The following is a 15,596-nucleotide window of genomic DNA, read 5'->3' as shown; positions in this document are numbered from 1 at the left end:
ATGCTCCACTTTGTCATTTTCTAAATTTCAAATGCTCCACTTTGTACCTTTGTAAAACTGGGTGGAGAAATTTTGACAGAACCACATTCCATCGGTATATATGGTTCTATTGAAATTGAAATGCTTGGCCAAAATTTTGTTTTGGAAGAAAGACAGAAAAAAAAGAAGTCCTGACAATGAATGTCAAAACATTCTATTTTGACATTTTTATAACTAAAAGTTTCAATTTTTTGTTTTGAAACTACTTTTTATCTACAAAATGTATTTGTATTCTATATTATAATTTTGTCCAAGTGAAATGTTTTGACACAAAAAGAGAATGTTTGGGATTTTCCTTTGCAGAGAATTTAAAAATGTTTGGTTTTCATTCCAATTTAGAATGAAGCCAAATCTTTAAATCCTTCCTGAAATGGAGCTTCCACTCTCTGCACAGATCTGTTTGTAACCTTAATGTTGTTTTAAGGTAGTCTTTCTGCATGCAATAGTAAGTTGATTGCATGGGTAGCTTGAAATTATTCTGCAAAAAGCATAACGAGTTATACAATATTTATGTATTTTTGTTGTGTGATTTTTATATGTTGATCAGTTTGTCTTTAGGAATAAATTGGAAAATGTTCCTGAACATGAATTCTTTCTCTATAGTCTGAATGCTTAATAAGGATTTTTAGACTTCCCCATTGTTTCCAGCAAAGAGGTTCTGTCCTGTCACACATGGGATGTTCTTAACTCTTTCCTTTCAAAGGCATGGAATAAAACATCTTTCAATGATGGCAGAGTAAGGGGCAGTGTGTATAACTTACTTAAATTTCTTTTATTCTATTCAGAGATTCTGGGTTGTTTTTTACAATTTTGTACAAATAGTGTATACAGGAAAAAATATTACAAGCAGAAATACCATGCAGCAAAATTCTGTGTCCGAAAGAAACTAAAATGAAAAGGTGTTATGAATTAAAAATACAGTAATATATAATCTGAGTAGTCATTTTAGCAGTTTAAAAGAACTCATGGAAATTTCTGTTTTTATTGGAACAACCTTTTGGTGTTTGCTCTTGTGGAAGCTATTTTTATTTTGGTGTATTTAATTTGAAGTACTTGCGTTTAAGTATGGTTTATTCATATGTGACTGGCTCTACACAAGGATTCAAGTCAGAGGATTACTTAGTTTGGTTTAATGTACAAGTGGAGAGGAAGATACAGCAGACAGCACAGTTCTCAATGGTAAAATTAGCCTAACAAACTTGTCACTGTGGTTTCTCATTTTTCCTTCTTTAAATGCCAGCCTGCTTTTCTTGCATTATATAGTCATGATTGCAGCATACTTAGTCATCATGTTGCCCCTGAGATTGAGTCACCATCACCACCCTCAGGAGCAAGGATTTAAAGATCACACTCTTCACCACCTTTTTTTTTTTAGACCCTTTGTTCTTTGTTGGATTGTTTGCTGACCCCTGAAAATGTGCCTCCTGACTGCCCAAGAGAGCTCTATGAGATATACTTTGTCTTTGCCTGTGTTTGGGCGTTTGGTGGTGCACTCTTTCGAGATCAGGTACGCTAGAGAGCAGTTTACATAACCAAATTATTTTGCTGTTCATTAAAGAAATATAGGGCTAAATTGTACCTCTTCAGCTAGCAATGGTGCACTGCCCCTGTGGGTGCTCCTGCAAATGATGCGTCTGAAGGTCAGAACAGCCCTTATTTATTATTAGGTATTGTAGCCCCTAGGAGCCTCGGTCATGGACAGAGACCCTATTGTGCTAGGGACTATACAAACAGAATAAAAAGACTGTCCCTTCCCCAAAGACTGTTCTCTTTATAAGGGTGAGACCAGCACTTCCCTCTTATCAGCTCAGCTCTGGTGACACATGACTATGGCTCAGCTTACAATTTTCATCCTGCCCCTCTGCCTGTAGGAGGCTAGCACCATTATCTGCAGTAGGCTGGAGCATGAACCGCACCCACAGAGCGCAATGACTGATACTTGCAAGGGGGCAATATGGGAATGGAGTATGCTCTCCAGTACATCATGATATATCCTTCCTCTAATTGAGACCATTCCTGAGACTTTTTGTGAGGATCCATCACGTGCTGTGGGTAGGAATGCTCTGTTGGATAATAGCCTCAACAAGCATTTAGAAGACTTTTTTTTGGATCAAGATGTCCGCTGGGTCCCGTAATTTCTGCCCAGCCACACCTCTGTATTAAAGATTAACATGACTGAATTGGCTCAATTTTAATGCAGATAAGGTGCAGTCCCTGTGAGTGTGATGGGGTTTATAATGTCCAAGAGGTAAAGGAGGAACTCACATACACATTAAGAAGCAGGAAGTGCCCCAACTGGACTGATAACAGCTGTTATCAAGGCTGTCCCATCAGAAGCCTGGAGAAAGATCTTTCCTTGGAAGAAGAGGCTGACCTCAACAGCTAGAGGGGCCTTGGGGCTCTTTAGAATTCTTTCAGCCTGCCCATGGAAAGTTATTCCTGGACAGTAAAGAAAAAGAGCAAGGGCATGGTTGAAGCAAGTCAGCCCTCGAATCTCATCACTTTTCAAATTTGAGCTACATTTAACTGCTTACTTTTTGGCAGTGAAGTGGGGAATGAGGAAGGTGGGTGGGTTTAATCTGGGGGGCTCCTGATTTCAGCCTTTCAAGGAGTGACACCAGCTGAGCATCAGCCACTTCAGTCAGAAGGTCCACATGTCCTGAATTAAACACAGTTTGACTGCCCTTGATTACTACAACTGCATTAGGGGGTTATAAACCATCATCAAATTTGTATGTGTGCCTGCAGTGTTTGTTTTGAGGGTTTTTTTTTTAATATGCATCTCTATGTACACATTGTAAGAACTTCATGCTGTAGACATAACACAGGAGACCATAATATATTAAATAACTAAATAACAAATAAATTGTAATATTTTTATAGCTTTCAAATTATCAAACTGAATTCAGCTGCTGGTGGCTCAAGGAGATGAAAGCGGTGAAGTTTCCATCCCAGGGTACAATTTTTGATTATTATCTTGACCCAAAGACTAGGAAATTCTTGCCCTGGACTGATAAAGTTCCAAAATTTGATATGGATCCAGAAACACCTTTACAGGTACAATATAAGTGTACTGAAGGCATGCATGGATGAGCACTGTTTTTTGTAGTTTTTTATTTTTATTTTTATAATGTCTGAAAATAACATTCTCCAAATATAAGTATTTGGGTAGATCTTTGTTATTGGCTCCATACTCCATATCTGAGTGACTTAGGGATAATAACAACACTTAGCACTTACATACTGCTTTACATTATAAAAGCACTGCACAAACACAAATTAGTTGACACAATACCCCATGAAATAAGTGATTATGATCTTCAGTTTCATAGATGAGGAAACTGAGGCACAAAGTCAGTTTAATGAAGTGGCCAACAATATCCAAGTCATTAATGAAAATATTGAATAGCACTGGATCCAGGACAGACCTCTGTGGAACCCCACTAGATAAATCCTCCTCTCCCCAGTTTGATAGCAAACCATTGATAACTATTCTTTGAGAAAAGTGCAAAGAAAGACCATACTCAAAGTAGTTATCAATGATCTCTGTCAAACTGGGGGAGGGGGGAGGAGGAGGAAGTATTTAGTGGGGTCCCACAGAGGTCTGTCCTGGGTATGGTACTATTCAATATTTTCATTAATTATTTGGATAATGGAGTGGAGAGCGTGCTTTCATAAAAATGTGTGGATGGGGGGAGGGGTTGCTCACGCTTTGGAGGACAGAATTAGAATTCAAAATGACCTTGACAAATTAGCACTTGTCCTATATTCAGTTTCATCATCTTGATTTCAGACCAATTCTCTAAGTACTACACTTAGGAAAGGAAAATGAACTACTACATAATGGGGAAGAACTGGATAAGTGGTAGTATGGCTGAGAAGGATCTGAGGGTTATAGCAAGTCACAAATTGAATGAGTCTGCAATGTGATGCAGTTGAGGAGAATCATAGACTTTAAGGTCAGAAGGGACCATTATGATCAAATAGTCTGTCCTCCTGCACAATGCAGGCCACAGAATCTCACCCACCCGCTCCTGTAACAAACCCCTAACCTATGTCCGAGCTATTGAAGTCCTCAAATTGTGGTTTAAAGACTTCAAGGTGCAGAGAATCCTCCAGCAAGTGACCCATGCCCCACGCTGCAGAGGAAGGTGAAAAACCCCCCAGGGCCTCTGTCAATCTGCCCTAGAGGAAAATTGCTTCCTGACCCCAAATATGGCTATCAGCTAAACCCTGAGCATGTGGGCAAGACTCATCAGCTAGACACCTAGGAAAGAATTCTCTGTAGTAACTCAGATCCCACCCCATCTAACGTCCCATCATTAGAAGGCTAATATAATTCTGGGGTGTTTAACAGGAGTGTTGTACCTAAGACATGAGAGGTAATTGTCCCACTCTACTCAGTGCTGGTGAGGCTTCCGCTGGAGTACTGCATCCAGTACTGGATACCACACTTTAAAAAGATGTGAACAAATTGGAGAGAATCCGGAAGAGACTAACAAAAATGATAAAAGGTTTAGAAAACCTGACCTATGAGGAAAGGTTTAAAAAAAAAAGTTGTTTAGTCTTGAGAAAAGAAGAGTGAGCAGGGTCCTAACAATAGTCTTCAAATATGTTAAGGGCTGCTATAAAGAGAATAGTGATCAATTGTTCTCCATTTCCACCGAAGGTAGGATAAAAAAGTAATGGACTTAATCTGCAGGAGGGAGACTTAGATTAGATTTTCTGAAAACTTTTTTAATTATGAAGATAGTTAAATTCTGGAATAGGCTGCCAGGAGAGGTGGGGGAATCCCCGTCATAGGAGGTTTTTAAGAACAGGTTAGACAAACACCTGTCAGGAATGGTCTGGGTGCAATAGGTCCTGCCTCATTGCAGGGGGCTAGTCTTGATGATCTCTTGAGATCTCTTCCAGCCTTACAGTTCTGTGAGTCTGTAATATTGGCAGACTCATAACTACCATCCATCACAACATTAACTCTTCCCCTCCCCAACCTTCTGCACGTGCTCTTTCATCAACTACCTTGTCTCCATACTAATAGTTGTGGATAGTTGGTGTGGTGGGAAGCAGTAGGTTTGATTAAGGGGGTGATAGAAAGCTGGTGTTCCTAAAAAGGTTGTGGTGGATGGTTTCTGGTATACAGTAGTTGTGTTTGTGGTAAAGTGTGTGCCTCTGGGTGGAGGAATAGAAAGCATGTACTACTAGTTACCTTAACTTTTAATGTCCTTATTTTGTGTGGTTTTGTATCTGATATGTTACGTGTGTAACAATCTGAAATGGATCACAACAATTTTTTGTGTGTATTAATTTCCTAGGGGTTTTTTAAATGCTTAAATGAGAGTAGGATTATTATGAGGCGGGGTGGACATGTGGGGAAATAGAAGTGTGCAGCTGCTAATGAAAAACAGTTTAATCTATTAGCAGCCACACAAAACTTCTTTGTTGTAGGATAAAGTCTGACAGAAAAGCGTAGCTCTTGTAGAAGGAAAAAAAGGTTTTGTCTGACAGAGAAGATTTTATGGGCTCATACTGCAGAAAGCTTATCCGTTGGCAACCAATGGAACATTCTTTGTTACGATGAATAACAGCCAAAAATTAATATAAATCCAAATTTAAAAAACCCTAACCATTGCACTAGATCTATTCAACATTCACCTTTCTACTAATTTTTTTGCAGATAGTGGTTTTTTAAATATTGGCTAGATTTCAGCTAGAGTCCAATTTCAAAGACTTCCTATTAAAAATTGAGGGGGAAAAAAAGTATTCAGAACATTCAAAGGGCATAAAACTTAATCCTGTGTGAAATTTCACATCAATAATCTGCTTACATTTAGAGAAAAGCAGAAAGTTATGTCCCATTTTAAGCCTGTTTAAAATTCCACCCAAGCTATATATATGTGGCCACTACCAGCTATCTCCATAATATTTTTAAAGAGCCCCGAAAAGATCACTTGTGTCATATTAACTTAAGCAAGAAGTAAAAACTGTTGCTACTCTTTCTCTTGATGTTTCAGGCAGTCCTTGTTCACACATCTGAGACCACACGTCTTAGATACTTTACTGATTTGCTGCTGGAGAAAGGCAAACCAGTCATGCTTGTTGGAAATGCAGGAGTAGGAAAAACAGTATTTGTAGGGGATAGACTTGCTGCTTTCTCTGATGATTACACGGTGTCTAATGTTCCCTTCAACTACTACACTACGTCATCAGAGCTACAAAGTAAGTCTCTCATAAATATTACAATATAAGAAACCTGGATAATTCTTTTGGTGGCAGAGACCAGAATTCAACCAACAGTGCCTATATGATTATTAAGATACTGCATACCTACAAAGTGCCTGGCTGGTACAGTCTGTGTTTTGTCTAAACAAAATGTCTTTCATTAATTATGTATTACAGGATGAGTAATGGGATGTTTAAACTTTTATTTATATAATATGTTAAGTGATTTAGCTCATCTAGACTTTCAGGGAAAATTTTATGCACTCTCTGTTACTGCCAATGGCTCACATTATCACTAGGGTCTTAAAAACCTCCAGTGAGTATATTTTCTAGGGCTGTCAAGTGATTAAAAAAATTAATCGTGCGATTAATCGCACCGTCAATAATAGAATACCATTTATTTAAATATTTTTGGATGTTTTCTACATTTTCAAATATATTCATTTCAGTTACAACACAGAATATAAAATGTACAGTGCTCACTTTATATTTATTTTTATTACAAATATTTTCACCGTAAAAACCAAAATAAATAATATATTTCAATTCACCTAATACAAATACTGTAGTGCAATCTCTTTATCATGAAAGTTGAACTTACAAATGTAGAATTATGTACAAAAAATAACTGCATTCAAAAATAAAACAATGTAAAACTTTAGAACCTACAAGTCCACTCAGTCCTACTTCAGCCAATCACTCAGACAAACAAGTTTGGTTACAATTTTCAGGAGGTAGTGCTGCCCATGTCTTGTTTACAATGTCATCTGAAACTGAGAACAGACGTTCGCATGGCATTGTTGTAGCCAGTGTCGCAAGATATTTATGTGCTAGATGCGCTAAAGATTCATATGTTCCTTCATGCTTCAACCACCATTCCAGAAGACGTGCGTCCATGCTGCTGATGGGTTTTCCTCGATAACGAACCAAAGCAGAGCAGACAGACACATGTTCATTTTCATCATCTGAGTCAGATGCCACCAGCAGAAGGTTGATTTTCTTTTTTGGTGGTTCAGGTTCTGTAGTTTCTGCATTGGAGTGTTGCTCCTCTAAGACATCTGAAAGCATTCTCCACACCTCATCCCTCTCAGATTTTGGAAGGCACTTCAGATTCTTAAACCTTGGATTGAGTGCTCTCGCTTTCCTTGGAAATCTCACATTGGTACCTTCTTTGCGTTTCGTCAAAACTGCTGTGAAAGTGTTCTGAAAACAAACATGTGCTGGGTCATCATCCAAGGCTGCTATAACATGAAATATATGGCAGAATGTGAGTAAAACAGAACAGGAGACATACAATTCTCCCCCAAGAAGTACAGTCACAAATTTAATTAATGCATTATTTTTTTAACAAGCATCATCAACATGGAAGCATGTCCTCTGGAATGGTGGCTGAAGCATGAAGGAGCATATGAATGTTTACCATAACTGGCACATAAATACCTTGCAACACTGGCTACAAAAGTGCCATGCAAATGCCTGTTCTCACTTTCAGGTGACATTGTAAATAAGAAGCAGGCAGCAGCATCTCCTGTAAATGTAAACAAACTTGTTTGTCTTAGCGATTGGCTGAACAAGAAGTAGAATTGAGTGGACTTGTAGGCTCTAAAGTTTTACATTGTTTTGTTTTTGAGTGCAGTTATTTTACAAAACCAAAAATCTACATTTCTAAGTTGCACTTTCATGGTAAAGAGGTTGTACTACAGTACTCATATGAGGTAAATTGAAAATATTATTTCTTTTGTTTATCATTTTTACAGTGCAAATATTTGTAATAAAAATAATATAAAGTGAGCACTGTACACTTTGTGTTCTGTGTTGTAATAGAAATCAATATATTTGAAAATGTAGAAAACATTCAAAAATATTTAGTAAATTTCAATTGGTATTCTAACAGTGTGATTAATTGCAGTTAATTTTTTTGAGTTAATCATGTGAGTTAACTGCAATTAATTGGCAGCCCTAATATTTTCTCATTGATTTTACCCAGGTTTTCTCCGGGCTTCTGTTGAATACTTCTGTACTAAAGCCAGCTAAACAACTGAGTTATTTTTCAGTTAACCTTGTATCTTACTTTACTGTTCTCTGAAATATTCTTAAATGCAAGTGAACATCGAACCTTAGGATGGATGAATGTACTTTTCTCAAAGAGCAGGATGGAGAGATTTGATTTCTTCCCTCCCTACCCCCCATGCATACGGCCAGATCCTCAGCTGGTGTAAATTGTCATAGCTCCTCTAATGGAGGATCTGTCCCACAAAGTATCAGATATCTTTATTTCATTGTGATTGGTTTACCATTTGCAGCAGAAAACCATGAACAAGGTACTAAAGCACACAGGCATAACACTTTCCTTTGTAAATAGATTCAGATGAAAGGAACTCCTAGGCAACTGCTGCTGAAGGCTATGTATTCTTTGTACAGGAAACTTCTTCAGTAAACCGAAAACTTAGTCAAAGTGACAAGTGTTTACTTGTTGAGTTTCCAAACCAGTCATTAATACCACAGCAGTTAGTTTGCATCAATAGGTGTTGTCATTAAATTAAAACTCCTGTCCTGTATAAACTTAAAGGAATTTGGACCTGTAAAAGTTCATTATAAACTAGGCAAATGCCTTCAGATTTTAAATAACCATTTAAAAACAAGTATGAGTCTTGTTTTTAGGAATTTTAAAAAGGAATGTAAAATAAACAAGCACTTCCATGGCTTATCTAGAGCTCTTCAATCTCCAATGCTGTTCTAAAATCAAGTGCCCCTTACTGAAAATGCTCTACCAGTAACCCCTCACAATTAATTTAAGGGACAATCACACAGCTAATCTCCGCTATTGGAGTATCACATGACAGGTATGGAAACAAGTTTACCTTCCTTTTCAACAGCATGTGATCCTTTTTGCAACCAGCTGTGAATTCAATTCTGTCATCTAGCCCAGAATGTGTGATTTCTGCCTCTTTATGTGATTTCTGGTCTTGTTTAGAGCTGCGTTCTTTCACATACAATACATTGCAGTGATTTATTTTAATTTATTATGTAGCTGTCTTGTATTACTATTGCAAACAATTATTTATGGTCCCAAACTATACAGTTCCTGGAAATTAATATTTTTCAAAGCTGCCTAGGGAATTGGAACATCTAGTTTCCACTCATTTTAATGGGACTTTGGCATCCAAATCCCTTAAGCAACATTGAAAAAATGTCAGCTGAAAGGCAAGATAAAGTAGGGAAGTATTCTAAAATTTTTCCCTTGCACACCTTTTCTTTCAAAAGGCAGGCTTTGGCCTTAGAGGTTTTGGAGCAGAAGGCCAGACGCATCACAATTACAGCAGACTTTTCCCAATCCCATGATTATATAGCTTTAAGGGTTCTGAGATTCCTCTGCATCTCTGACTTATCCTTCAATGAACCTCAGTTGTTATTTGTTTACATCTCTCCTCCACACTCAGCAGCCATCCTTCTAGCTGAACTTACTACATGGAATTCCCTTGGGACCCCGTTACCACATTACCTGAATTAGCTAGAAGAGTCATTGTTGACAGACATGAGGCACTCCTTCCCTGTGTCAAGAAACTAAGCGAGCTAACACCAGGATGCACCATCTCCTGATGGAAACTGTAGCAAGTGACTTATTTGTGAGGGGATTTTTTTCAGGCTGTTGGTATTTAAGAAACGAAATGAACTAATATAAGTCAGAATCACAGTAATATCAAGCACCCACACATAGGTACATTGCATTCATGTGTTCCTGTACAAATATAGTTTATTTCCACTTGTATGCAAGCAATCCTAAAAACCCGGTAGAATTTAAAAAAAAAAAAAGTCCTATGCCAACCCTTACATTTTGCTCTCTGCTCTGTTCCTTCATTTGCACAGCCCAATGCAAATGAAGAAACACTACAACACATTAAATAAGGAATTAGCGTAGGTTATCCTATTCATTCTCATTTGCTCTCATTAACCCTACAATCCAGGTGAAAAAACAGTAACTCACAAAGATCAAGTGTATGCTTTTTGGGTCACATTTTCAAACAAATGTGATGCACACACTTTTACCATAACTGTACATATAAATCAAGTAACTGCTTGTGAAAATGGCTAATTCTTGTCATTTGCATGGGCAATGATCTGATTTGTACATATAATGAGCCTAATGTTCTTCATTAAAAAAGGTGCTTGCCTGACAGTTTTCTCAAGTGCTTTTGTATGAAACTTGTCATTCATGCTTATATGCATTGAAAAAGTTGATAATCATTGTTTATTTGCTATTCATCTTGGGAAACGTTAAAGTACAATAGTGATTGCATTGCTATACGTTCCAATTATTAATAAACATATTTCACATTTTCTATGAATACATTACAACGTTAATACGTTTTTAAAATTCAAAAGATTATTTTAATAGTCCAGATCCATTTATCATGTGAGGGTGTGAAGCCAGAACTGTTCAGGATATAGCTTTCCAAAGCACCTGGGGAACCATTCCTAATCAATACTGACACTATGGACTAGATTCACAAAGAAATTTAAGCCTGGTGAATATCACCGGGATTTGTCTAGAAAATCATTGGGATTCACAAAGTTTGAGTTTGGTGCCTGGCTCCCTATACAAAGAATGAGGAGAGATGGGCAACTCAAATGGGATTCACAAAAGCCAGCATGCTAGGTGTCTCTGTGCCTAAAATTGCCTAAGGGAAATGCCAAGCTGAGGGGTGTGTGCTAAGCCCCACCCCCTCTGACACAGGTGCCTAAGTCCAAACTGCCTCCCTCCACTTGGGATTCTCAGCTGCCAAGACTCTCTCTTGGCATTAGGCACCTATGCAGTTTTGACGAGAAGCCAAGGTGGGGAGGAAGGAGCTTACTCATAATGTTTACGCCCATGGCTGTGATGCTGTCCTGAAATCTACCACCTCTCAGGTGAGTGCGCTAGCCACTGGGCTGGGGGATATTCTTATGCTGGATTCCCTCCCACTCTCCTGTTGAAGTTGTTTCACTGTAGATGATAAACATTTTAAAAAATCATTGGAGCATGAGGGATGGGATCTAACCGCCTGACTACAGAGTCATTCTTTTTCTCTCCCCTCACCCCCTCAAAATGGTGAAGCTGTTCCTATGTGGTTAAATAATGAAAGAATCATTGGCCCAGAGAGACAGCAAGCATGAGAAACGAGTTAGACACCTTCAATATTTGTGAGCTGCTGGGAGGGTGCTTTGTGAATCCCAGTGAAGCCTGATTCTGTGATTTAGGCACCTAAAGTGGCAGTTAGGCACCTTAGTCCCTTTTGTGAATCTAGCCCTATCTCCTTAGGGAATGTTGCTCAAATCAGATGAATTACTGTAGATTTCTCAACTCATTTTGCTGTGCAAGTATATTTATTTAAAATGAGTTGCACAATCCAAGATTTAACTTTTCTATTTTAAAAGGTAATTCTATTACCTTTATTACAAAGCCGCTTATACTTACATCAGGTATATGAATTATTAGATTTTCCAGCTTGTACATAATTCTTTTTTTATCTCCCTCGCCTATCAATTACATAGTCTGAATACCCACCAGAGAGGTTTAACCTGCTTGTATTCTTTTTTTACTACAAAAAGAAAAGGAGTACTAGTGGCACCTTAGAGACTAACCAATTTATTTGAGCATAAGCTTTCGTGAGCGACAGCTCACTTCATCGGATGCATTCAGTGGAAAAACACAGTGGCTTAGCAGCAGAAGGTTTGTGTTGGATATTTGATTGTAACAGGCTTCAGACTTAATTGTAAAAGGGGAAAAATAATATTTTGTAGTTCTATGGTGCCTCAGCCAGATGATCACAATACACTTACATACATTAAGCTTCAGAAGTTAATGATGCTACTTCTCCAAAAGAAATATAAATGCTGTGAAGATGAAATAGAATTATCACACTCTGGCTTAGTTTGCTGGTTTATGTTCATGGCTTACAGACAGAGAAGTTAGATAAAAACATAAAATACCCTTTTAGTACATTTGCAGTGTAACACTACTTTTATTTTTAGAATCTAGAATTTTAACAAACACAACCAAAAACAGAGAGAAGAGAAGCAGGTGTTCTGTAAGACAGAAGCACAACTCATCCTACCTTGCTGGTTAGCTGGCTCTTTCCAGACTGACTCTGAATGTATGCTTTTCTACAGAGCCCTTTAGCCTGCAAGCAGGACCAGGGAACACTTTAATTTTTTAAGAGAACAGCCTGCAATTCTAACACGCCTTTCAAAAAGACCACAGCTAGTTGTTGGTTTGTTCGTTCTGTCAACTTCATGTTCTTTCCTGTGGATGTCTTAGAAAATTTGGGTTTGTTTTATGCTGTAGTCCTACAAAATGATGTACCTGTGCAGAGCCTCATTGACTTCAATAGATCTCCCCAAAAGGTGCAGGAATCTGCCCACATACAGCATTTCACATGACTGGGACCTAATGGCTAGCTTTTTAAAGGTAGTTAAGGTACCTAAAGAGGTAGGCTGGCACTTTTGACAATCTCATTAGGTGCCTAAGTGCCTAACTCCCTGTGAAATCAACTAACTGTTTTTGAAACATCACAGATTTTCAAAAATCTGGCCCTAAGTGATTTAATTTTTCCCTGGGTGAATTAATTATGCATTTTTGATTGTTAGTCTCTGCACTGTTTGAATATCATAACTATTTGTCATATACTCCATAACATTTTAGAGATTCTTGAGAAAAGCCTAGAGAAAAAAGCTGGCCGTAACTATGGTCCTGTAGGAAACAAGAAGTTGATTTATTTTATTGATGATATGAACATGCCTGAAATGGATGTGTATGGAACAGTTCAACCTCACACACTGATTCGACAGCACATAGACTATGGACATTGGTAAGCAATTACTACTTGTTTTATGCTAAATCAAAATTTGATTGATATGGGCTAAAATTTTTAACCATTCTTCCCATGCCAAAGAAAGAATTAGCACAAGTTTTAGACTTCTAATTTAGTTTTACTTTATATTTTCCATAGAGCAGGAAAATTGTTTTATTATTGTGATGGTTATAGTGGCAGAGTTTGGAACAAAGGGATATTCATAATATCCTTTTGCCACAGCTGGCTATGGAGGAAGCTGCTTCTTAACTCCAGGAACATCAGTGAATGACTTTGCTTTAAAGCATGAGGGTTGATAACATTTTCAAGGGTTTATCCTTGCTTGTGTAACTGCAGATGATATTTTGGTTCATATAAACATCTATTTATTTTTTTTATAAAATCCTATTATACCCCTTGCCCTGATTATATCATGCAGGTGTGAGTTCCATTGGGTAACTATAAAAACTAACTGCCTAAACTAATTTCACTCTGTTCTTTAGCTTATTTGGTCGAATTCTTGTGAACTCTTCATTACATTCTGCTTTTCTCCATTTTCTGCCGTATTCATTAAAACTGCTTTGATAAGTTCTAGGCCGAGCTTGAGAAATAGAGGATGGGAACATCTAAAATGTGTTCAAGCCTTTAAAAATATAATAATTATATTGTGATAGAGCCACAGTCATGGTCCAGAACCCCATTGTGCAAGGTGCTGTACAAACACACAACAAATAGTCCCTCACCTGAAGAGCTTAATGCAGGATAAGTAATGCAGAGCTTAATGCAGGATAATCCAAAATTAAAGGGAAAACTAGTGTCTTCTTTCACTGTTCCTTCAGAAAACCTTTTTTCTGTCCCACTGGGCAGGCTTAGTTTTGCCCTTTACTTCTTTCGTGTAAGAGGGTACCTTAAGTTAGTTGTTCTTATTGCTGATTGACTTATCAGAGACACACAGAGAATGCTTTCCTATATTGTGACTGACCTGAGTGGGGAGCTGATGAATGAACAAGCAAACATTCCGCTAAAAAGGAATTGCCAGGACACACACACAAGTATATATATTTTGGCAGTATTGAAAGGGTCAATTCCTTCTCCTTCACCGTGTGGTCACTTTTTTTTCATATATTTACATTTTAAAATTATTTGTTCTTTCTCCCTACTAGGGAGTTAGGGACATATGTCCCTCTGGAACTATACAGCACAGGGAAGGTAGGTGACGGCCTGTGTGTGTCTTCTCTTTCCTTACGTGTTCTTTGTAAGGACCCTTATCAGAGCTGGGGCTGGGATGAAGCATTAGTATATGTGCTATTCCCAAGTCTTTTAAAGTGGATTCAGTTTAACTCAGTAAAGGACATAGTAGGAAATATAATGTACTCAGAAATGACATATATCTTCTGAATATCTTCAGATATTCAGGGGAAAAAACAGGCAGAGAGGAAAGTGAATATTTAAGTCTGAGATATCACTAATTCAGTGGAATCAATCAGCTCCAACTCAGAAAGCTAATACTTTTTAGAGCCACCTGCCCCGGGTTATAAATTTCCCTAGCTTTAAATACGTTTTTAGAAAATGTTCCTTGTTTCTGATTTAAATATTATGAACGTTTAAAGCTACTGAAGCTATCTTCTTTAAACTTGGCTTCATTTTTTTTTTTTTAAAGTTTCAGTTCTATAGAACAAGCTGAGTTAGGAGAAAGTTGACTTAGTAATTTTAAAGTTTTGAACGTTTATTTCTAGTAAATTAATCCTAAACCAGAGTGTACTTATCTGAGTTCTAATCAGAGTATATGGAGAAGGTACATTTTTCAAATGCTTAGATAATTCAAAATGACTGCACTGAATTTGTTCAGACTTTAAAAACCCAACCCATGCCCCTTTTGGCATGAGACCAAGCATGGAAAACTTCAGCCCAAAAGAAATTTGACAGTGGTAATGAGGAGCTGAATAAGGAGGTTTAGAATAGAAGTTGATATTCGACATTAATTGTAGTGGGATGCTATATGCACCCACTCTAATAAGTGTACATCTGTCTGTCTCTATTTCTCTGTCTGTCTTATTTAGGGCTTGATTCTGCAAAATGGTCAGCACTGTGTCCTCAGTCCAGCAAAGGACTTAACTTCTTGTATGGGAGTAGTCACATTGACTTAAATGAGACTACTTGTGCTTAAGGTTAGACATATATGTAAACCCTGGCAAGATCAGGGCTTATATGAGAAAGAAGGACAATACAGGACTGTGTGATAAAAGAGGTAAAGGATTTATTGCAATGGCAGCATTACTCTTGAGTAGAGAAACTTATAAGTGTTTTGGTTTGTTTTATTACTTTTAAATTGGTGGCTGCTGGAAGGTGCCAGAGGTTTGGAATGTTAATTGTAATCCCAGTGATGATAGATTAATGAGCAGAGTGTATAGAAAAAGTTTAAAGGAACTAGATAAATGTAATGTATCACACTATTATCACCACATATTGTATGTTTGAATATTGTGCTGTTTGTAATGCTGAATA

At 37.6% G+C, this 15,596-nt stretch overlaps 1 protein-coding gene across 1 annotated transcript in view; it reads left to right on the top strand.

Annotated features, from left to right (window-relative positions):
- The window catches only part of DNAH11 (dynein axonemal heavy chain 11), a 289,112-nt gene that overhangs the window by 125,016 nt on the left and 148,500 nt on the right, over positions 1 to 15,596 (top strand). The window contains exons 44-47 of the mRNA XM_073333745.1: positions 1,415 to 1,546; positions 2,923 to 3,096; positions 6,054 to 6,258; positions 12,944 to 13,109. Coding sequence (XP_073189846.1) covers positions 1,415 to 1,546; positions 2,923 to 3,096; positions 6,054 to 6,258; positions 12,944 to 13,109 — 677 coding nt within the window. The remainder of the gene's footprint in view (positions 1 to 1,414; positions 1,547 to 2,922; positions 3,097 to 6,053; positions 6,259 to 12,943; positions 13,110 to 15,596) is intronic.

Source organism: Lepidochelys kempii, chromosome 2 (genome assembly GCF_965140265.1).
Source record: "Lepidochelys kempii isolate rLepKem1 chromosome 2, rLepKem1.hap2, whole genome shotgun sequence".
NCBI lineage: Eukaryota > Metazoa > Chordata > Testudines > Cheloniidae > Lepidochelys > Lepidochelys kempii.
This window is presented reverse-complemented; position numbering and strand designations above follow the sequence as displayed.